A 23,962-nucleotide genomic window follows, 5' to 3' on the forward strand; every position below is an offset into this window, starting at 1 on the left:
TTCACACAAGACAGGAATAAGATCCAACCATGTATCACGGCCAAGATGTAGCTATAAAACAAAATAAAATTTAAGTTAAAGCTATTTATTTCATGACAAAGAAAAGAGAGGCACTTGTTACTTGTATGATCAACAATAGCTAATGACGAGCGAAATTCAAATGTTAACATGAACACTATAAAAAGATGATGAGGATTTCCCAAGCTAAAGGAAATGGTCAGTTCGGCCATTGGCAATTCATGGTTTCTGAAATGAAAACGATGTAGAATTTAGACATGGTAGCTACACAAATATTTAATACTAACAAAAAACCCAAACATTTGAAGAATGTCAACAATGGGTTTTTTTCTGACACGAAATATTATTGATGCCAATAGTGTCTTACTTTAATTTCCACAACATGTGTAAGCAATTAGAATACAATGACCGTTTATTTTCCGAGTAACAAGCAGGTCATAAACATGAAAAAAATTGAAATTTGACCACTCACACTTATATGTCAACCAACACTACTAAATAGTGTAACTTTTGCTTGACTTTCTCCGTATTCATTCCTCGCTGTACAATAGTAATCTCCATAATCAATTCGTTGTACAGTTTTTATTGTCAGCGTGTACCATCTCTCAAACGGTTTTGAATAGTTTGAATACTGTTTATTAAGGTTGTATTTGTCACCGTCTTGATTTTTTCCTTTTTCTTTGTTGCTCTAATTTCCTTGTACCATGAAACCTCTGCTCTAGGATTAGCTTATAAAACAAAATAATTGAAGTTTTTAATTATCAATTCGTAAAAAATTGATCAAATAGGCAACGTTTTATACAAAAATAAAACAAACTAGTGCGTTTATAGGTAGCAATCATATATCTTAAATGTAAAAAGGCAAATAACACAATATGAAAACAAACATAGAGTGATAACAATATAACACAAAAAAACTGCACTGAAAACTGACGATTGTCAAGTATTGAAACGGTTTCCGAGATAAATCATAGTATTCATGAAAAACGACAATGCTAGTTGGTTCTTCTCGCAGCTATTTATAATGATTGGATATTCATATTTTAACCCTTTAATGTGGATACATAGTGTTCTTAGATTTTTATTTCCGGCAAAAAAAACGATATGTTTCTCTTTTACCCTATTATAAAAAAACAAATCAAGAGAAAACTTGTAATTGAATTCTACACTGAATATTAATATGCAGGTGTTAGTGCAATATTTCAAATCAACATTTCTACTTAGTAATTTTGAGCATTCATCGAAATGTTATTTTTCATAAGTGTTTTCCAAGAAAGCGCTTGTTTTACGATTAATCATGTATTGCATTTTTATGAGAGAAAAAAATGTAAAAACTAAAATTTCAGAAGAGAAAAAGAAACATAATTTGCCTGATTTCAAATTGTAATCTTACCAGCTACTAAGCAGTCTAATTTCGCATTAAATCTCTGGTTTTGTCCCTGACCGACTACATCCTATACAGCGGTACAGACAGGAACAAATGTGACATCAAGCTGTACTGTGAAGGATGCTGGTGGTTTTACCTCGTTATCAGCTGTGCAAATAAATTTTCCACGATCGGTAACACTGATTCCGTTAATTGTATATGTACTACCCTAGCTACAACAAAGTGTAAAAGAAATTAAAGTGTCTAACATTTCGTTTCAGATCAAGTCTTTGTTGACCTAACTAGATTTGTCACCGTGTTTGTACTATAACGGGTGACACAAGTGGAGCATAATCTTTTTATCTTTTTTTACCACATGAAATCAACTTATTGTTTGTGAAGTTCATGTTGTTTAGTCCTAAGTTTTCTATGTTGTGTTTTGTTTATCATTGTTCGTCTTTAATTTTGCCATGGCATTGCAAGTTTATTTTCGACTGTCTATCTGGTATCTTTCGCCCCTCTTTTAAGTATCTTTTACAATTGGTACCATTCTCAACTTACTTTTTATTCTGCAAAGTATATGCTTTTACAATACATTATCTATTCATACAAGGCTTGAAGTTAGTGTGTGATAACCAAAAAACAATAAAACCAATCCTTATACGTAAGTTTTTTAAGATCAGCTTGGGCGTGCCCATGTGCTCTTAAATGACGACTTACGGGGAGGTCGGGCTTGCATGTGAAGTCGCTACGATGACCATTCATGCGTTTGTTGAATGGCTGTTCTGTCTCGCCAACATACTGCATGCCACATCGACACTGAAGAATGTATACAACATTCTGGGTTTTGCAAGTTACATTACAAAATATTGTGTACACAGACCCAGTGGAGTGGCAAGTAAATGTTTGAGTATTCCCCTTTTTGTTGGCAAGTCAGACATCGTTTGTTACCACACGACTTGCACCATCCTGTAGTTGAACAGCTTTTATTAGAGGATACGGCAGCTTTTACAAATAAGTCTTTTAGACTTGCTGGTCTCCGAAAAGCTAAGACAGGAGGATCGGGAAAGATTTTGGATAATTTTGGGTGATTGGCAATACTTTGCCAATTGGCACGGATCAAACGTGAAAGGTTTGAAAAAGCGGGATTGTATGTTAACACAAATGGAACTATTTTGCTGCGCCTCTTCTTTTTGTACTGTAACAGGTCTTTGCGGCTGTTATTGTTGGCACGCACAAACCCTTTATCTATGTCCCATTTCTTATAACCTCGTTTGATTAGAAATCCGCGAAGTTCCTGTAACCGCTGAGTGACAGCCTCATCAGAGGAGCAAATCCGCTTTACTCTGAGAGCTTGACTGTACGGGATACTTTTTGTACAGTGTTTGGGTTGACAGCTTTGGGGAGAAAGGTACTGATGTTTATCTGTAGGTTTACAGTACAGGTCTGTTGATATGACAACGTCCTTTATAGATGTAGTTGTGTCTAAGAAAGATATCTTAGAGTCGGATATTTCATATGTAAATTTAATTGACTGGTGGGCGTTGTTTGCATGTCTAATAAAAGCATCCAATTTTTGTTGGGATTCGATCCATTTCATGTCAACATCATCGATGAAACGGAACCAAGACAGAGGCTTGGATAAAGATGATGAAATAATATGTTTCTCTAATTTGCCCATGAAAATATTGGCGTAAGACGGTGCCATTTTCGTCCCCATCGCTGTCCCGTTTATTTGAAGGTAATTATCACCATTAAAGGTAAAATTGTTGCATTTAAGGACCAGAGTAAGCAGCTGGACTAAACATTCAGTTGGTGGTTCTAAAGTGTTGCGAGAGTCCCATATTTCCCTACACGATTGTATTCCGTCATCATGAGGTATGTTGGTATGCAAGGAGGTGACATCTAAAGTGACAAGGAGGGTTTCCGGAGGAAGAGGGTTCATGGATTCCATGTTTCGAAGATAATCTGTAGTGTCTTGAATGTGAGAAGGAAGATTTTCTACATGACATCTTAAATGAAAGTCTACAAATTCCGAGATTTTTTCAGTCGGGTGGCCGTTAGCGGATACAATGGGTCTACCAGGATTGTTAACCTTGTGTATTTTAGGAAGAAGATACAATCGACCAGGCTTGGCGTTCACTGGTTTTAAATATCCAATTGTATCCTCATCTATGTGACCGTCATTGTGCATGGTTTGTAACGCAGTGATAATTTTGGAACTAAACTCGGAAGTAGGGTCATAGTCAAGTTTCTTATAAAATCTCTCATCAGAGAGCTGACGCTCTGCTTCCGCGATGTAGTTGGCTTTGTCCATTATCACAACGGCACTTCCCTTGTCTGCTGGTTTTATAACAATATCATGTCGGTTTCTCAGCGATTGTATGGCTTTTTTATCGTCAGGAGTGGTGTTATAAAACGACGAGTATTTGTTGCTGGCGAGATGTACAACATCCGATTTGATTTTGTCAATAACATCTTCCAGTGTAGCAGATTTGCTAGGCTTAGGAATCCATGAACTCTTCTTCTTAAAATGCGGAATTATGATTTCGTCCTCCGAGTTGGACGTGGCTGTGTCTCCCTCATTATCCTCCTCTCTATCCTTGTTACCAAAGTATTCTTTAATTCTGAGGGTTCTGGCAAAGTTATTGAGGTCATCCTCCAGTTTCATATTATCTATGTTACTTGGAGTAGGGCAAAAGTTCAAACCCTTAGATACGACTTTGGTTTCATTCTCAGTTAAAGAGACTGTTGACAAATTGACAACTGTGTTCTTGGGATTGGGCGTAATATGAATTTTTCTTCGAAATCTACGGTTGCGAGAATTTATATATATTCAATCAGCTTAAAATATTGAAAACAACACGTTATTAATTTCTTGCGTCCGAAGCGCTTTTCTGGATTTACCTTCATCAGGAACGCTCAAAGCCAAACATTTGAAATCCGAAGATGTATAAGTACCGAAACCGTTGAAGAGCTGTATGTCAAAAATACCTAAAATAAATAGCTAAATTCATCTAAAGCCAACTTTGCCTGAGGGAGTTGAAACCTTACTTTCTTAATAATTTATAAATTTATAAACGGACAAATTTTAGTAAAGTTTGTTAAATCATGTCAGTACCGAAATACTGACTACTGAGCTGATGATATCCTCGGGGACTGATAGTCCACCAGCAGAGGTATCGACCAAGTGATGTAAAATATTGAAAACAACACGTTATTAATTTCTTGCGTCCGAAGCGCTTTTCTGGATTTACCTTCATCAGGAATGCTCAAAGCCAAACATTTGAAATCCGAAGATGTATAAGTACCCAAACCGTTGAAGAGCTGTATGTCAAAAATACCTAAAATATATAGCCAAATTCATTTAAAGCCAACTCTGCCTGAGGGAGTTGAAACCTTAGTTTGTTAATAATTTATAAATTTATAAACGGACAAATTTTAGTAAACTTTGTTAAATCATGTCAGTACCGAAATACTGACTACTGAGCTGATGATACCTTAATTGTTACCAATCGTTAATTTTTTTTAATGTAATGTGATGTAATAACACCATCTATTTATTTACTTGCGGGAAGCTCTGGTACAAAATCATCTTCATCAAAATAAGGACGAAATCAGCATGCACAATAGCGTAGTTATTTCCCAAAGTAATGTTAAACGTCTTTTGAAAATATTTTTTTTGCTGATGTAACAAATATTATTTTTGGATTTCAAAATCCAACATCTTCATTATTTCAGTTTCTGGAAATCATATTTGATTAGACTGGTTTATTTTTATCAATACAAGGTTTGAATTACCTTTAATATAGTCAAATTAGCTATTAGTTCACGTGTTTTCTACTCTGTTTATAAAACGACGTTAAATCATTTTTTTCCATCTATTTTTAAACGAAGGAAACTTGTTTGCAAACTTCATAAGAGAAAAAAAAATGAATTCTCAGTTCCCTAACCGATTTTGTTTAACTTTTTAGTATCCATATATGATTCACAGCTCACATGGAATAGACAAAGTATAAAGGCTCATGTTGGTTGCTAATAAAACAAATGGTTGTAAATAGTATGGAAATAGGTCTACTGGAGCATTTGGAAAATCCGGCGAAAATAATGTTTTTGAAAGTACATTATAATTTGAGTTTTCGTCTGATTCTGAAGTAAAGAACAATCCAGGTCTCTTTAACATTCTAAAGAATAAAAAAAACCGACCTCCTTACCAAGTTGACACACCTGGTCTGTCCGCTCTTCAAGTTATCTTTTTATATTATTTTACCTCGATATGAATCTTCTTAACTATTCGATCAGAATACAGGTAACAATAGTATATCGCTGTTCGCTGTTCAAAAATAATAAACTACTGTATCTAACACATAATAAATAAAAATGTCTTCCCAATTGACGGTTGCGAGAGTACTTGCTTGTTTTCTTAGTGAATTGTTATCCCACAATTCCTTTAGAACATATATTAAAAGTAATCCGTGGATTTTAATGAATGATGATGGTTAATCTTAAATTTCTCCAGTTCCATTGTTTCGTCTTCGTCAGAGCAGAAAAGGGAACATAAAGCACAAACTGTTCATTAGACACCTTATGGAACTTTCACCCCAAAAATTTGACAATAAGAGTCGGTTGAAAAAATAATTACGATAAAAGAGATTATTTCAGCCTCCGAATTGTGCACTTTCAAATTGTATGAAGCAATATCCAAACAGCACCTGTATATATTCAACAGCTAGCATTTTCTTTACACCTTATCGCTAATCCTGGCTGATTCGGCCGCTTGAACTTTTGACGCGTAGAACAATAACTTTTCCATTGTGGAGTCAGATATTTTGTTTTACGACGTCAAAATTTTACGGGAACCTGTTTGATATCCTGTAATGGCGGACACATAGCGATAAGGTGTATTATAGTATCGTTGGTAAAAGTTTACTACAAACGATGATATTAAACATAATAGAAGGCATTCCTGCGACGTTTTACTCTAACAGACTTGATTGTAACAAATTTTAAAAATGGCATTACCAAACCAGACAAATAGCCAACTTGAAACTAACAATGACTGGCCAACACGACGATTGGTAATACTGGAGCAGAATGTGCTTCCCATCATAGCACCAGAATTCACCTTTAATTTAAGATGGAATTTGATATAACCGTCTTTAGTTCCAAAAATATTTTGTCTTCTCTTTGTCTTTCTTATTTTGACATGGCGTTGTTACTTTGAATCACGTGTAATCTTTTGAAAGTCCATGTGTATCATCATTATTTAAAAAAAATGCTATATAAATAATGTATCTCTTCCATTATACTAAGCTAATAATTTGATATGTCAGAAATGCGATTCGTGTTCATAGGACTCACAAGTGTGGTCTGATTCAAAATAGTTGGAAGACTAAATACCATAAAATGAAACATTTTATTTGTTAATTACGTTCATACAAAAGACTGGATATTTATATAATATATATGCGTTCTTAGCACTTTATATGCATATTCATATATATACTTAAACATATATAATATGAAATTATTATATATTTATTCATATACATACTTAAACATATATAATATGAAATTATTATATATTTATTCATATAGATGCTTAAACATATATAATATGAAATTTATTATATATTTATTCATATACCTACTTAAAAATAAATAATATGAAACTATTATATATTTATTCTTATACATAATTACATATATAATTGGCAACTATAACTTATCAAAACATCACATATATTTTTTCTAGACTAAAATATTAAATGAGATTCATATATTGAACATATTTTAAGTAAAATTGACACTGGTAATCTAGAGATTTAAAGTTAACATGCAAGAAGAGGATTTTGCAATTTACAAGTAAGACTGCTTACTTGTATAAAGAAGGCAATTCATTGCATTATCCAAAAGATTTCAACATAACAAAGTATATTTATTTAATTTTTAAGGAGAATAAGACTAATATTAAAAAAATATTTGAATGATCGTGAATTTTTTATATTTTACTTGCAGCAAGACAACCAGTTTGTTGTCACCGTATATATACACATATATATAAATAATATTTTATTATAATAATAAACTTAATATCATCTAGGTTCTTGCTTTTATTGTTAGAAATGTCGATTACTTTGCATATTTAATTTTATTTTACAATGAAAGGCAATTCATAACAGTAAAACAAATGCCATTTGCTGTAATTTGAGATAAGTACCAATATAAATAAAGAAAATACGAGAATAAAATTGTCATTATTGTAAACTAATACAATGAAGTGTATCTAAGATTTTTTTACACCAATTACCTGCCCGTCTTTTGACTTAATTACAATGAACTTGGTATAAAATTGTTATATCACAGAGATGCTAAATAACTAACGAGTTTACTTAAGTTATAATTGCATGTGTCATCATATAGATCATATTTTATGGCATAAGATAAAAAAAAAACCTTTTTTTATTATCCTTTTTTAAAAGTTTAAACATATATCTACTTACTGTGTATACTCTCACAAAATAGCGTGCAGAAGATTTGAATAACTCATACATATTAAATATAATGACATTTCATTAATAAGAATGCAAAGTAAACTTAATGGTTACAATTTTAAATGCATGTATATGTTTGTATTGATCTACGTTTTTGAAACATCTGTGTAGGCTGGTGGAGGAGAATTGTATGAGTTGCCTGTAAATGCAGGCTCAGATTGGGTATTAGAGGTATCATTTCCGGTTTGTTGTGACGGATAACCTCCTGTTGGTTGGACTGTAAAGTTTCCTGTTGGTTGATTTGGATAACTGCCTGGTGGTGATGCATAATTTCCAGTTGGTTGTGATGGATACGATGCAGTAGGGGACTGATATTGAGCCATTGATACTAGAATGTATAAAAAAAAGCAAATGCAAATCATTTGAATACAAAATTAAACAATCTTTAATTATCAAAATTACAATGCAACTGAGAGAGACTTGATAATTTAAGTGAAAGAGTGTTAGTCTGAAACAGTCATTTTAGTCTTAGATGCATGATTATTTTATTAATTGTTAGGGGCTTTGAACTAGCTGTCAGATAACTGCGAGTACTCTCAGATTTGTTTATTGTCTCTTTTTGTGTCGGGATGTATAAGTACCCGGCCATGTCCACTTGTATTGTTGTCCATCTGATGAGTTAAGCCTTTTTCAACTGATTTTTATAGTTCGTTCTTTTGTTGTACTGTTATACCACTGTTCCCGCTTAGGGGGGGATCCCGCTTACATGTTTAATTAGTTAGTTTTCTCGTTTCAATTTTTTTACATTGTCTTATTGGGGCCTTTGATAACTGACTATGCGGTATGGGCTTTGCTTATCATTGACCCATATACGATGACCTATAATTGTTAATGTCTGTGTCCTTTTGGTCATTTGTGGATAGTTGTCTCATTGGCAATCATACCACAACTTCTTTTTTTTATATTCTGATCTTAACAGTATCTTAAAAAGTATCATGAGTTTTTCAGTCATGTTCAGCTTTTCATATGAATTTCATCTATTACGTCAGTGATGTTGATTAGTCTTATAATTCACTGAAAAAGGTAGATGACGTTATATTATATTGCTCAAGTCTTTTAAGACCTGTTCAGATCAAAATAACAATTTATATCCAAAGTGGTTTACTATAGGTTTAATATCGATAATTCATTATGACAAGACCTACAGCAGGATAAAATTCATTTTTGAACAAGAGCAATATTTGATTGTCTATGGGTTTCAAACTGTTTTGCAATATATTTAATGCTGTCCTTTTAACAAACTCTTTTAATCAAATTAATAAAACTATTTACACATCGATCCGATCCAAGAAGACAATCTATATTATATGTTGAACAAGCAAAAAGAGGGTTTAGCATGCAATAAAAGTGATCTTACTTCCGGTTCCTGGGTTCATAACTTGTCCAGCTGATCTTCGTCCTCTGCATGTGTAACATATAATAACTCCGACGATAACACAAATTAATATAATGCCACCAACTACACATCCTATTATAATACCTATGGTTCTAAAGTCTGAAAAAGATGTTGTTGGAGATATAACCATCTAGTTTTACATGTGTTAAAATGTTAAATACGCTAATAATCAGCTTGTCATTATATTTGTTCAACTGCCGAAACCTACATAATAAATCAAAAATAATAATGTTATTGTAATTTAAAAAAGTCATCACTTCAAAGATAGAATAAGATACGTTACCAAGCTGACAATAATATAAAATTAACGCCATATAGTGAGCCTAAATTATAGGTATTTACCCCTTTATATGCATGTGTTTTTTTTTCTGTGCATGAAATTAAATATAATGCATATTACAAAGTACGAAAGATGGGCGAAAAAATATATACCTTGATTAAGTGAGAACACATATGACATGTATAATATATCTTGCTAATTAGTAAAGTTTTTCTGCTGATTTAAAAATATACTTAGGATGTTTATATTTTCTTTATATTTCTGACAGATAACAACTAGATAAAATAAATAAGGCCGTTATATTTCTCGTTTGAATTGCTTTACATTGGACTATTGGGGCCTTTTAATACCTGACTATGCGGTATGGGATTTGCTAATTGTTGAAGGCCTGAAGGTGACCTACAGCATTTAAATTAGACGTTGGTTTTGTCTCTTGTGGAGAGTTGTTTCATTGGCTATCATACTTATTTTTTTATAGATAAGTTTGTGTATAGATGGATTTCTCCAATGATTAAAACAAGGAAATCAAGCACGGTACACAATTTGGAACGCTTTGGTCAAAATTTGTATTCTTAGTGATCTTGAACCTCGGAATCAAAACGGATCGTCCTCTCATCATATGGGACCAATTATGCAGGTTTGATTCCAGTTTGAAACGATAACAAGGTCAGTTTATGCTAAGATATCAACCTTAGAAGCAATGATACCAAAATCAAAAATTGATTATCCAATCAATATATTTGACAATAATGCACATTTCGCAAGTTAAGTTCCAAGTGTATTATGTGCCACCGTATTTGTGCACGTATTTTAGTTTATTTTCAAAAACTTCGACATTATACTTGAAAAAAAGTTATTTTATAAACTTGAGTCAAGTCATTTCAAACTCACTGTTGTCCCTTGTGATGACTGTTGTATACATGTTTTGACTATTGTATTTATTATGTTTGTTGGGTTTTTTACTCATCGTTATACACGGAATTTGATGACACTCTCGTATAAGTGAAAGGTTTACCGCTATAAAACCAGGTTCAATCCACCTGTTTCTACTTTTGAAATGCCTATACCAAGTCAAGATTATGACAGTTCAGTTGTTTTCCATTCGCTTTTGATGTGTTTTGTCATTTGATTTAGCAATGTTATTAGGGACTCTCTGGCTGAATTTTCCACGTAGTTCAGTATTTTTTTTATGTCACAGTTAAATGGTGGGTACAACGCTTATAAAAGTGTTAAACATCGTCGAATTTTTTAATCTTATTGAAAGCCAGGGACCTGTTATTCGGTGGTTGTCATTTGTTTGCCGTCTGTCGAAAATGTCATTTATTTATAAATCAGTAATGGGACATTGGGGCAACAGCAGCAGCAAAATAAAAGAAACAAAGTGCAAGTTTGTTTTCTCGTTTACATTGTTTAAAATCTTGTATTGCTGACCACACAATGTTGCGTTTTTAATTGTTGACTGTAGTATGGTGACGTAAGTTGATTACACACACGCCATTTGGAATAAGGTGGAAAGCTGTTTTTTTGAAAATCATAAGATTTCATCTTTTTTGTCATTAAATTGATCAAATGTTGCGCTTTCCTATTTACATACAAGTCTAAAACTTTAAACGCCAATGATGATCATGTATACCTTAGAAACTAACTAAACCTTTAATAGACTTATTAAGAAGGGGTATAGTTACGATACTGTTGTTAGGTCATTAAAGATTGCATATTTTGGCGTTAATATCGATTCACTTATAGGGTCTTTGTATCGGAACTAAAACACATTTAATTAAAAACCAGTTGTTGGCATGACACGGGTTATGTTCTTCTCATATATGTTATGATGGTATGATACTAAACCCCTAACGAGAAGGATTGTGCCTGATGTTCATATGATGAAATCATTATCTTTCAGTCAGTTTAATTGAAGTCTGGAGCTGGCATGTCAGTTAACTGCTAGTAGTCTGTTGTTATTTATGTATTATTGTCATTTTGTTTATTTTCTTTGGTTACATCTTCTGCCATCAGACTCGGACTTCTCGTGAACTGAATTTTAATGTGCGTATTGTTATGCGTTTACTTTTCTACATTGGCTAGATGTATAGGGGGAGGGTTGAGATCTCACAAACATGGTCAACCCCGCCGCATTTTAGCGCCTGTCCCATGTCAGGAGCCTCTGGCCTTTGCTAGTCTTGTATTATTTCAATTTTAGTTTCTTGTGTACAATTTGGACATTAGTATGGTGTTCATTATCACTGAACTAGTATATATTTGTTTAGGGGTCAGCTGAAGGACGCCTCCGGGTGCGGAAATTTCTGGCTACATTGAAGACCTGTTGGTGACCTTCTGCTGTTGTTTTTTCCATGGTCGGGTTGTTGTCTCTTTGGCACATTCCCCATTTCCATTCTCAATTTTATTATAGTTAAGTACATGTAAACACATGAGGATTAAAATGGGAATACAACGAAACTAGAAGGCAAGCTAAGTATATGTAAGATACACTGTGCCTCAATTGTTTCCAGCCTAAGCTAGAAATTAGAATTTAATAAAGAAATCTTAAAGGCACGCCAGATCAGAAGCATTGACAACTGTGTTAATTTAAAGAAAATGTAATAGGGTTACAGTATATCCGATCAGGTCATTAGGATGACAAAAAGTCAGTACAAGACAACCAACGTTGAGAATAACTTTTCAACAAAGGAAAATTACCTAAGGTACATTGTGTTCTAATAATTAACTTACAATTGTAGGTCATAACAGCATTAATTTGCAGTTTCACTTCAACATTCTGACGATTATTGTTTTTTTCAGTTAAATAAATATACATATATTCATCTTGTTCTCCACAATATTTCGTTGTCGGTTTGTCATCACATGTATATGTCTAAAATATATATAATAAAATCAATAATAAAATGAAAACAAACACGACCACCAACCCATCCCTTATCCCTTTAGACACACAAAAACGAAAAAAGAGTAGACAACAGTTTTTTTTTAAGGAAGTCTTGATTGTCACATACATAATGTACAGTAATAAGTTAACATATTGCAACATGTCTCGTAAGCATATAATTGATATTCGTGTATGTGTGTGTGAAGTGAAGATGGCAACTGACTGTTTTGTTTGAATACAAATCAACAGGTGAAGAGTCAAGACTACCTGAATGATCTACAGTATCCAATGACTACTGGCTGTTTTTTTTTTGTACAAATGAATAGGTCAAGACTACCTGAATGATCTACAGTATCCAATGACTACTGGCTGGTTTTTTTTTGTACAAATAAATAGGTCATTGTACCTGTTTACCTGTCAAGTTATCTTTAGATACATATGACAAGTTATTGTAGGGTTACTGTCCAGATATAGTTTATTCTTAGGAAAGTATATAGTTTTTGATGATGAGTTATCTTAAATATTAGTATAGAAAGAGAGAACATGTAAATGGCAAAATTGTTCGCCAATTTATCATCGTCAAATAAGTGAAATGCCTGAAACCGAAATTACAAGTGAGCGATGATGAGCTTCTTAGTACAGAAAACTTGTTTAATGAGATGGTGAAATTGATGTCGACATTGTGCATTGGGAATAGTAGACATAAGGTAAGACGTAAAACATTATATTTGTGATTGTATTCTAATAATGGCAACATAATTATACCACTGTTCGAAAGTCATAAATCAATTGAGAAAATCAAAGAGCTGAAAGCTCTGAAGAAAAATGACGCCACTGTCTCTAATATTGGGATAATTTTTATGCAAGTCTTGATTTTCACATACCGTAATTAGTTAAACAATGCAACATGTATCGTAAGCATATAATTGATATTCGTATATGTGTGTGTGTGAAGTGAAGGTGACAACTGGCTGGATTTTAAGACAAATGAATAGGTCAAGACTACCTGATTTGTACAAATAAATACCGTAGAAAGGCTTGTATATTTCTCACTGGTACATAGTCTGAATCCGGGTCCGTTCACTTCCATTCATGTTTGTGCCTACTCATGTTCATCCCCTTTCACTTTCACACCCTACATGTTCGCACCCAATCTAAATTGGTTTTGTGTTTAATAACTCTGTAAGCAAGTGTTTTCTTTTAAGTATAATTGTTGTCATGGTCTCAAAATAAAGAGAGACAGCATTTTTTTTTGGGGTTGAATAAATCTTAATCATGTTTTGGATAGCGTATTGTTAAAAATAATAATAATCCTTTATAAATACAGTGGTATTTTTTCGACGTTTTATTTTGTGTTGAATAACTCTTAATCATGTTTTGGTAAGTGTATTGCTATAACTTTGTTTCATTGACTATTTTCAAAATGAAGTGAGACTCTGACTATGTTTTTTTCTGTGTGTTGAATAAATTTTATCATGTTTTGGTTATATTAGTGGATTGCTATATTTTGGTTTCTATGTTTTATTGTTTCATTGTTTCAGATCAAAGGGACCAAGCTGTTAAAAACAATTATCTTTTGTGTTTTCCTTTAAAATCTTCAATGTTTTACTCATACCAAGCTATAAATACATTCAGTATTTACACCATAATCATTTGGACTGATACATGAGATATTTGATATTTTTCAGCATTATTTTAACCAGTTGAGCATTTTACAGGATTGTTGGTTTAATGCTGTTTAAACTTTACTGAAAAAAACCACCTTAAATTTGCTAATTATTTGGCATGAAAGTTTGATTTATTGAAAGGGACTCATAGTTTTCCATTTTAGTTTAATAATTGTCTAATTGTTAAAACAACAATTTTATTTTCTTAAGAAAACCTATTTTCCATCATCAAAGAGAAGAAGAAACTGCTTTAAAATGATTCTGGAACGCTTCATGATTGTTGAAATAAGTTTAATTCACTTAAAAAACAATTTTAAAACTTGCGATGTTTAAACAGGAAGTTTCAAAAGCATGTGTAAAAGAAGAAATTAACCGGTGAGAGTGGAAATCCGTACATGACAGATATCACTATAGTACGACTTTGAAAGTAAAACAGTTCAATCCTTTTGTAAAACAGTCTTTAATATACCTATCACATTAATGTTTGAAGGGTCTTAAGCTTATTCAAACCATATAAGTCGGTATGAAACAACAAAACGGAATGAACAATAACCGATTACGTTTTATAGTTTACAAATTCTAAACTGGTTCCGGTCAGACTTCAACACTTTGTTCGTGTGTAGTGGAATACAAGCAGAAACCAGTTAGTTTGTAAAATAGTAAATATGAAACCGAGTGTAAACTGGTTCCTGGCTGATTACTACACAATGATAACACAAGCAGATTCCAGTTTGACGTATGGAAAATAGTAAATACGAAACCAAGCGCGGTAGGCAGAGAAATGTAATAAAGTTCAGGTCGGCAGTAATGGAACAATGACTGCGTCATTTTCCAAAAACAAATCCTGTTTACAAACTAAAACTGAAGGAAACGTATTAAATATAAGAGAACTACGACACAACAGAAACACAACATTAAAATGTATCACAAACACAGAAACGAACTATGATATAATAATGGCCAATTTCCTGATTTGATACAGGGCATTTTAAGAAAAAAATGTTGGGTTGAACCTTGTTTTGTGGCATGCCAAACCTCCCGCTTTAATGACAATGTAAATTATAACATTAAAATGACAACATTACTTGACAGGACTACAATAAACTTAATGGAAGAAAATAGAGGACAAAGAAACTTAGCTTTAGCAGAACAATTTATTAATTTTGTAGAACCCACATCTGATTGAAACCACTGGCTAACTAAAATCTACTCACAATATTCGTGAAGGCCAGCTTTTACTGTAGAGTGAATAGTAATCGTCACTCATGAGTTTTTTTTTTAATAATCCTTAATAGTTTTGATCTTATTAATACCTTTAATGGTGTACCATCATAACTCTTCCTGTATGTTAACTCTACTGCACAATCAGGGTCCTCGTACACTAACGGTGTTATACAGATTTTATATTCATTCATATAGCCGCTATCTCTCCCATTAAACGACATATAATCACACCAGCTGTCTATTTCTTTTTCCCCATAGTATTCAGCAATGAACCGTTCATCCTCATTAACCTTCTCAAGGAGCACAGAACAGTCCTTTCCAAATGTATCTGAATGACAGATGTACATGATTTGTTTTAACGTTTCTTTTCTATAAATAATTCAAAGTAGAAGTTTATTTTAGTTGCTGATAGTTAAAATTTCTCTTTCCAGAAAATGCAATCGAGACAAAATGAGGCACCTCTTACTGAAATAAGTGATGTTATCAATATCAATGTTTAGAGAGGGGCGCATGAATCTTGTCAATTTCGTCTTTTTTTCATTAGTTAGCGATTATGATATTGACAGCAAATATTTTCCAGTTGAATAAACATTAAAAGCTGAAACATACTGTGCAAATTGTGAACTCTAATAAATGACCAGAACTTAAACACGGAAATCTTACATATTTGCACACTGGTTCCACATACTGCTACAATAATATAGAGTAGACATACAGCTGAGATTTCGAGTTTCATCGTATGTTCTAAAAGAAACATTATATAATATTCTTGAAATACATTAAGCAAGGTGTTTTGATTAAAAACAATTAACATCTTTCTCTCTTTACATTGTTAAGCAATGTATGGAAATATAGCAAGGAGTAGCCCTGATCAATTTGGTTGTGTTTGTCAATAAGCTTTACACGTGAGTTTGTCTTTTTACAATATACTATTGACAATATATTTAATTCATTTTCTTTTAATTCAGTGATAAAATTTTAAACTAGAGGCTCTAAAGAGCCTGTATCGGCCACCTTGGTCTGTGTGCATATAAGACCCCGTTAATACTAGGACATTTTTATCGATTTAAACTAGACCGGTTCAATTTAGGTTTCATGGCTAGATGTTAACGCTTTGAACCGATCTTTAATCGGTCTAAACTAAAACACCAGAAGAGGTAGTTTAGTTTGAATCGATCTAAAGTAAATCGAAAATAATGTATGCGCATGTATATCGGCAAAACTATCTTAGAGGTTTGTTGTTTAAGCTATATTTCTCTGTAAAAAGACCTTTAAAACAAACTAAAAATATGTTGTCTTCGCCGTAGCATAGATTTCCTAAATCTGTGTTTTCTTTTCTTATTTTGATTTATTTTCTTTGCTGGAACCGCAGTAGTTCCGGTGTCGTGTTGCATCTTCGTTGCTCCAGATATTTTTTTCAAAATTAAAGAAAACTGCAGTCACACCAGTATCAAAATTTTAACTTGTGATTTAAGAGAAACAATAACTTAATCCAATTAGTTTGTCAAGTGTGTGTACATGTATCAGTGTATCAACACATAAATTTGATAAATCAGTTCTATTTTAACACAATGTTTACAGTTTTATTGGTAAATAAAGTTAGATCGATTGCGTTTTTAATTGTAGTGTGAACGCAGTGGTTCGGATTAGAACGATAGCGATCGTTATTATTGAAGATAATGTGAAAGCTAACTGGTTTTATTGAGCTCGATTCAAATTAGATTGCTAGTGTGAACAGGGTCTTAAACAAAGGACACAGATAGATTAATTCATGACAAAATTGTGTTTTGATGATGTTGATGTGTTTGTAAATCTTACTTTACTGAATATTCTTGCTGCTTACAATTGTCGCTATCTATAATGAACGTTGTCCAATAGTAATTTACAAAATTTATGAAAATTATAAAAAAAATGATTATAATAAAGGGCAATAACTCCTTAAGGGGTCAATTGACCATTTTGATCATGTTGACTTATTTGTAGGTCTTACTTTGCGGTATAATATTGCTGTTTACAGTTTATCTCTATCTACAATAATATTCAAGATAATAATCAAAAGCTGCAAAATTTTCTAAAATTACCAATTCAGGGGCAGCAAGAAACCCAATAACAATTGTCTGATTGGTTTGAAAATTTCGGGGCAGATAGAGCTTGACCTATGAACAGTGCTATTTGCTCAACATACTGTGGTGCCAGGGATATGAGCCAAAAACTGCGTTTTACCGTATGTACTATTTTTAGCTATGTCAGCCATATTGGTTCACGATCATGGTCATCAGACACATTTTTAAACAAGATACCGTAATGATGATTATAGACAACTATGGTTAAATTTGTTCTAGTAGTTTCAGCCAAAAAGACTTCTGTAAAGTATCACAAAAATTTACGAAAAATTGTTAAAAATTTACGAAAAATTGTTAATAATTAACTATAAAGGGTGATAACTCCTTACGGGGTCAACTGACCATGTTGGTCACGTACACTTATTTTCAGATATTACTTTGCTGAACATTATTACTGTCTACAGTTTATCTCTATCTTTAATAATATTTAAGACAATAACCAAACTGCAAATTTCCTTAAAATTATCAATTCAGGGGCAGCAACCCACCAATAGTTTGTCCGAGTCATATGAAAATGAAAAGCAGATAGATCTTGACCTGATAAACAATTTCACCCCTGTCAGATTTGTTATAAAAGCTTTGGTTTCAGAGATATAAGTCAAACTCAACAGTTTGACCCTATGTTCTATAATTAGCTATGGCGGCCATATTAGTTGGTTGGCTGGGTCATCGAACACATTTTTACAACTAGACACCCAAATGGTGATTGCGGCCAAGTTTGGTTTGATTTGGCCAAGTAGTTTCATTTTTGTAAAAGTTTAAGGACGACAGACGACGGACTACGGACGACGGATGTCAAGTGTTGAGAAACGCTCACTCAGTAGCCCTTTGGGCCAGGGGAGCTAAACGAGGTAAAATATAATTGAACAGTAACTCAGCTATAACAAATCAATAAAGAATACATTTCATTGTACTATACGTAACAACACATATGATATAGTAAAATGGTCTTAATATAAATAAGAAGATGTGGCATGAGTAATAAACAGCTGCGCCATGAGCGCATGATACGCCCGACGTCTTGTGTGGAAGTTTTATGCAATAATCATAAATAGTTTCTGAGAAAGTTTTAAGCAATAACCATATATTGTTTTTGAGACACGGCGGGACATGTGAAACCCCCAACCCTGTTTTTTTTTTTTACAAAAAACTAAATATCACTAAAATAAAATTTTGAATCAAAACCAAACAGTATACAGATCTTTAGATTAATATGACAAAGAAGTGTGTAAAGTTTTAAGCAATAATCATAAATTGTTTTTGAGATACGGCACAACCTGTAAAAAAAACCTCCCCCTTTTTTTACAAAATAATCAATAACTCAAAAATGAAATTTTGAATCATCACCAAAAAGTATACAGATCTTTAGATTAATATAACGAAGACATGTGTAAAGTTTTAAGCAATAATCATAAATCGTTTTTGAGATATGGTGCGACATGTAACCCCCCCCCCTTTTTACAAAATACTCAATAACTCAAAAAATAAAATTTTGAATCATCACCAAAAAGTATACAGATCTTAAGATTAATATAACTAAGAAGAGTTTAAAGTTTTAAGCCATAATCAAGAATCGTTTTTGAGGTAACGGTGCGACATGTGAAAAAAACACACCCCTGTTTTAGTTACAAAGTGCTGTAACTCAAAAAGTGTTAATCTTATTTTCACAAAAAAGTATACAGATCATTTGACCATCATAAGAAACAACTATTTTAAAATTCATGAAATTTGGATAAGTTGTTCTCAAGTTACGGTGCGACATGTTTACACCGGACAGACGGACGAAAACCGTACATTTGTATACCATTATACGTCCCGTCAAAATTTCCCATGTCAGAACAGTCGGAAACTCGGTTGAAATAGAACAAAAGAACCGAAGCTCTTTGTTAGAGAAGGTGATAAATGTGTACTGTAATGTTTACTTTAGTGACAAAAAAAATAAAAGTTAATAGAAACAAACAAAATTACAATTTTTAAAAATTTGCATAGGTTTTCAATTTATCTAGTATAGTTAAGCAGAACAATTGGATATCAAGTCGACGACATAGTTATATCTTTCAAGTTGGATCTAGAAAATGCATATCCTCCAATTTCTTTTAAAAAATTACCACGGACGTAAAACATATCAATCTATTAGTTCAGTAATTTTCGTGTCTGCTCTTCTGTGACTCAAAAACAAATCCAAAAAAAAGGGTTAAAATAGTATCGAAAAGAGAAAATCGAGTGCATTTTTTTAAAATGCAACTGACATATAAGGATCGTACTGGTGTAATGTGGATAAATTTATCAGTTTCCAACAGCAAAATTGGTAGCGCTTCATCCCTACAATGGCTTCCATTTCTACGATTGTGAAAATGAACTTGCGTAATGGGGGAGATAATTTTGACGAAGTATAGGATCTTGACTGAGAATGTGTAAAAAGGAAACAATTACAGGTCAAAGTACAACGTTCGTCACAAAACCGTGGAAGTGAGGAGCATTAATTTATGTTCATTTTTTTCTTCTTCTTTCCACTTGATAGGTTTAATGATTCGTACAAAGGAGTTTGTGTTGGCTTTTAAACACAGATTTAAAAGGTTTTCTATAAATTTACATAAAGCATGCACACATCTTCGTTTTTTTGAAACCATACATTTTATTTGTATATAATTATGCTTGAATGAATTTTCAAGCAAATGAAATCATAAATCCATGAAATTCTAAAGATTTATTTTAAAATAACTGGTTCATAACAATATAACACGTGCTAATTATATTACCTGTCTATTTTTGTCTACATGTATATTTAGCCCTCAATCACTAGCCAATCATCAATCCGTAAAGGTCATGTCATGGTTATAATCAGATAACACTGATCCCAAATCTCATATTTCACGTAAAATACATTGTTTCCTGTGTGATATTTGAAGTGTTAATAATTTTTATGAATCAAATTTGAAAGTTTCATCAACTTGAAAGATATATATGATTTGGTTATAAAGAAGCCAAATTCCAGATTCAAAGTTTGAATCAAAGTTTGAATCATGAATATGGCTTCTTTATGACCAAATCATATATATATATTATGATTCAAAGTTTGAATCATGAATTTGGCTTCTTTATGACCAATCATGTATTCTTTAAAGTTGCGTTGATTTTCATTGTAGAATCATGATCATTATGTATCACTGGAAAATAAATACAAAATGTGATGTTGTTGTGCTGATGAACTACATTGTTTTAACTAATATACTATATACTTCACTTGTACATACCCGTTACAGAATCAATGATAAACTAGTAAACACTCAGGTAAATGATCAATACACACACAACTGATTAAAGTATGGAACACCAAGGGTGGCTATTTTATTTGACTTCTACGTAATCATGTAATAAGACGTCTATTTCTTGATGATTCATTGTCTTGTCTTGTCTTGTATTCAAGAATTCATGTCATTGTCAGTGCGAGATTAATAAAAACATAATTAATGCATGACTTTCTTTTCAACCATTTCATTTATTGATTCGATCTAGTGGTACAACGATTTTTTTCTATATATTTTTTGAAATAATAATAATTAAATTGTGTTATAGACATTAGAGACGGAGGGTTGGAGGGGTCGTGATCACGAAATTCTGGGCTCAAAAATACGAAATCCCGAGGTCCCGAATTAAAAGAAACACAACCCGAAATTCGGAAAAAGCACCCGATCCCGGAGTCCAAAACAAAGGTTATATCCCCCCTAATTAGATGACACAATATGACGATGAAATGGTAGATATTGTATAAGTTTTGTAATTGTGAATATGAATATAAATCATGCGGTAATTTATACATGAATAACCTTTTTGTTAATTTACAGTTCGAATCAATAAAGTAAAAAATTCAGTTACATCTTAACTGCATTTCTCAGCAAATATTGTAGTCCAGCTACTCACACTCTTCTTTATAGACTTGCTACAACTCCCTATCTTTTATTTATTTCTTAGGCCTCACCAATTTAATTTTTTGTTCTACGGATTTTTGGACTCCAAAAATTGGGGCGAGCGAGCGATTTGAAAATTTTAATAAAAAAATATTTAATTTGCAAATTTTTGAGGCGAAGCTTAAAGAGTAAAGGCGAGCGATTATAATTTTTTTTTGTAAACATAAAGTAGTAGGTTTCGACTATATTAAAACTTGATTTATCACTTGTACCTTGACATTTCTTTAATTTATGAAGTATTTTTTCCCTGTTCAACAAGAAATAATTGAATAATTAAATCTGGTCGATGTATGGGTGACTGACAATGAGACAATTCTCCATCCAAGTCATAATCAGGTTCAGAACAACCCCTTAATGTTATAAATATCCCTTTTATGAGGGGTAGTTATAATATATTTTTTTGTAAAAACACTAAGTACAAAAGGGCTTATATTTTCCTAAAGAACTATAATATTTGGTATTAAATGGTCAAAACATGTACAAGAATTTTGTAATATTCCTGGACTTTAACCATGTTAACACATTTACTTTAACAGTTTAATATTAGTGGACCAATCCCTCTTTCAGAATAGTTGTTTAAAATATAATGTATTTCTCCTCTTTTTGAGTAAAAAATTATAAGTTGTCAAAGGTTTTTTACAGTAGCACTTTACAAAATCCTTAGTATTTTTTTTCTTTTCTACAACAGACTGAACAGTAAACATGGTAAAATGACCCCTTCAAGGCCCTTGTCTGAGGAAGGGTTGGTCCCAACCTGATAATAACAAACATAGGTCAAAGTACGGCCTTTTACACAGTGCTTTGATCAAGACCAACCAGCAAGCTATAAGGGACCATAACTTAGTATTGTACACAATTCGAACATGAACCACATCAACAAACGATAACTGCTGAACGATAGGTCTCTAAGTCAACCAGGACAGGTGCACAAACCTGCAGCGGATATGACCGTCACCATACATTATAATTGCAGTTAAAGGCAAATCCTTCAGAAGTTCTTTGTACTTTATTTTAACAACGAACATTTTTTTATAGGGACTATAAGTTAGGGGGAAAGAAACCAACGTTTTGTTCTGTACTGGTATTTCTATTTACATCGGAGCACTACCGCTTGAAATAAATTGGTTTCATGCTGAAACAAATATTCTCGCAGATATTTACAGTGTTGTGGGGTGCTGATAGGTTTAACATCGTTATATAAAGGCTAGACTGTGATTTTAAAAAACAAATGTTGAGATCTTTATCTTCACATAAATAGTATCCAACAAAGAATCTATGACCAGGCTTATCAAATTATAAATTGTTCTATCAATAAATGTGAAAAATTAAATTTCTTTTGTCATACTAAAAGAATTAGAAAAAGGCCCCATATATTGATATATGTAAATTCAAAACTGACCGATCAGTTTTCAGTAAATTTAAACTAAGTGCACATTCCCTAGCAATTGAAAGAGGGCGTTATACCAACATTGAAAGAAGTAAACGCATTTGCTTATCCTGTAACAGACAAGAAATTGAGGATGAATACCATTTCTTCTCAATCTGTCCATGCTATACATCATTAAGGGATACCTATATACAAAATATTAATAAAAATCTTAATTTCAATTTTATTAAATTGCAGTCCACTATAACACTTAAGCATTTGACTGTACTTTTAAATAGCAGTCTACCAGTCATTATAAAAATCACCATAAAGTATATTAATGATTGTCTTTTATTAAGAACATCTGTATAACTTGTATTTCTTTTAATATGCAATGCCAACCTATTTTTTGTTTGTGTTCTTTTTTCAATTGTTCATGAACATTAATAATGTGTTAACTGTTGATATTTATAGCCTTTTTCTTCTTTGCTGTGAATACCACTGTCACTCTAATATAATTGTAATCAATTTAACTATTGTAAGTTTATTGTCTTAATTTTGTATGCCATAACCATTTAATGTAAATGTGTTTGTGCGAATAAAATATTGTCTATTGTCTATTGTAATATTTACAAAAAAACGGTGCGGGAAATGGACATGATTTCATTTCCGGATGCGGGAAGCGGGAATATAATAAAAATAAAAAAAATCTGTTTTGAAAAAAATAGGTGCGGGCGGGTCTGTCGAACAAGGAATCAAATTGGTGTGGCCTAATATAATATTTTTAAATCAAACAAATCTATTTTACAAAACATTCTATAACTAAACAAATGTATGTCGCTTACTTTTGATTGGACGAAAGGTTTATTTTTTGTGCACAAAGTATGGTGGGCAAGGATTTTTACCTATATATAAAAAATCCGTAAAAGCGAGTGACTGCTAGCTTGAGTTTGTTCCTGCGAATGTCAGTATAATGGTATTTTAAAATTATTAAAGGGGCAAAATTATTGTAAACAAAATGATTAGGAAGGGACATTATAGCAAGTCTATCTTCTTCATTGTGTAAAGAAAATATCTTAAACTAAATGTTCAAATAAAATGCCGTTTATAAACTTT

The 23,962-nt window shown here is 32.4% G+C and overlaps 2 protein-coding genes across 4 annotated transcripts in view; both read right to left on the reverse strand.

Annotated features, from left to right (window-relative positions):
* LOC134694127 (uncharacterized) overlaps positions 1 to 20,842 on the reverse strand; it is a 67,873-nt gene extending 47,031 nt beyond the window's left edge. The window contains exons 1-6 of one of the 3 annotated variants that reach the window (XM_063555146.1): positions 20,767 to 20,842; positions 16,053 to 16,133; positions 15,479 to 15,717; positions 12,345 to 12,486; positions 9,296 to 9,433; positions 7,104 to 8,266 (exon numbers count right to left, since the gene is read on the reverse strand). In XM_063555146.1, coding sequence (XP_063411216.1) covers positions 8,025 to 8,266; positions 9,296 to 9,433; positions 12,345 to 12,486; positions 15,479 to 15,717; positions 16,053 to 16,125 — 834 coding nt within the window. In that variant the 5' untranslated portion in view covers positions 16,126 to 16,133; positions 20,767 to 20,842 and the 3' untranslated portion in view covers positions 7,104 to 8,024. Of the gene's footprint in view, positions 1 to 7,103; positions 8,267 to 9,295; positions 9,434 to 12,344; positions 12,487 to 15,478; positions 15,718 to 16,052; positions 16,134 to 20,766 lie in introns of those variants that run through there. The other 2 variants (XM_063555152.1, XM_063555172.1) reach the window with 2 other exon arrangements.
* LOC134694181 (uncharacterized) overlaps positions 1 to 23,962 on the reverse strand; it is a 60,316-nt gene that overhangs the window by 25,627 nt on the left and 10,727 nt on the right. The gene's annotated exons all lie outside the window — the stretch shown is intronic.

This window comes from Mytilus trossulus, chromosome 1 (assembly GCF_036588685.1).
Source record: "Mytilus trossulus isolate FHL-02 chromosome 1, PNRI_Mtr1.1.1.hap1, whole genome shotgun sequence".
Lineage (NCBI taxonomy): Eukaryota > Metazoa > Mollusca > Bivalvia > Mytilida > Mytilidae > Mytilus > Mytilus trossulus.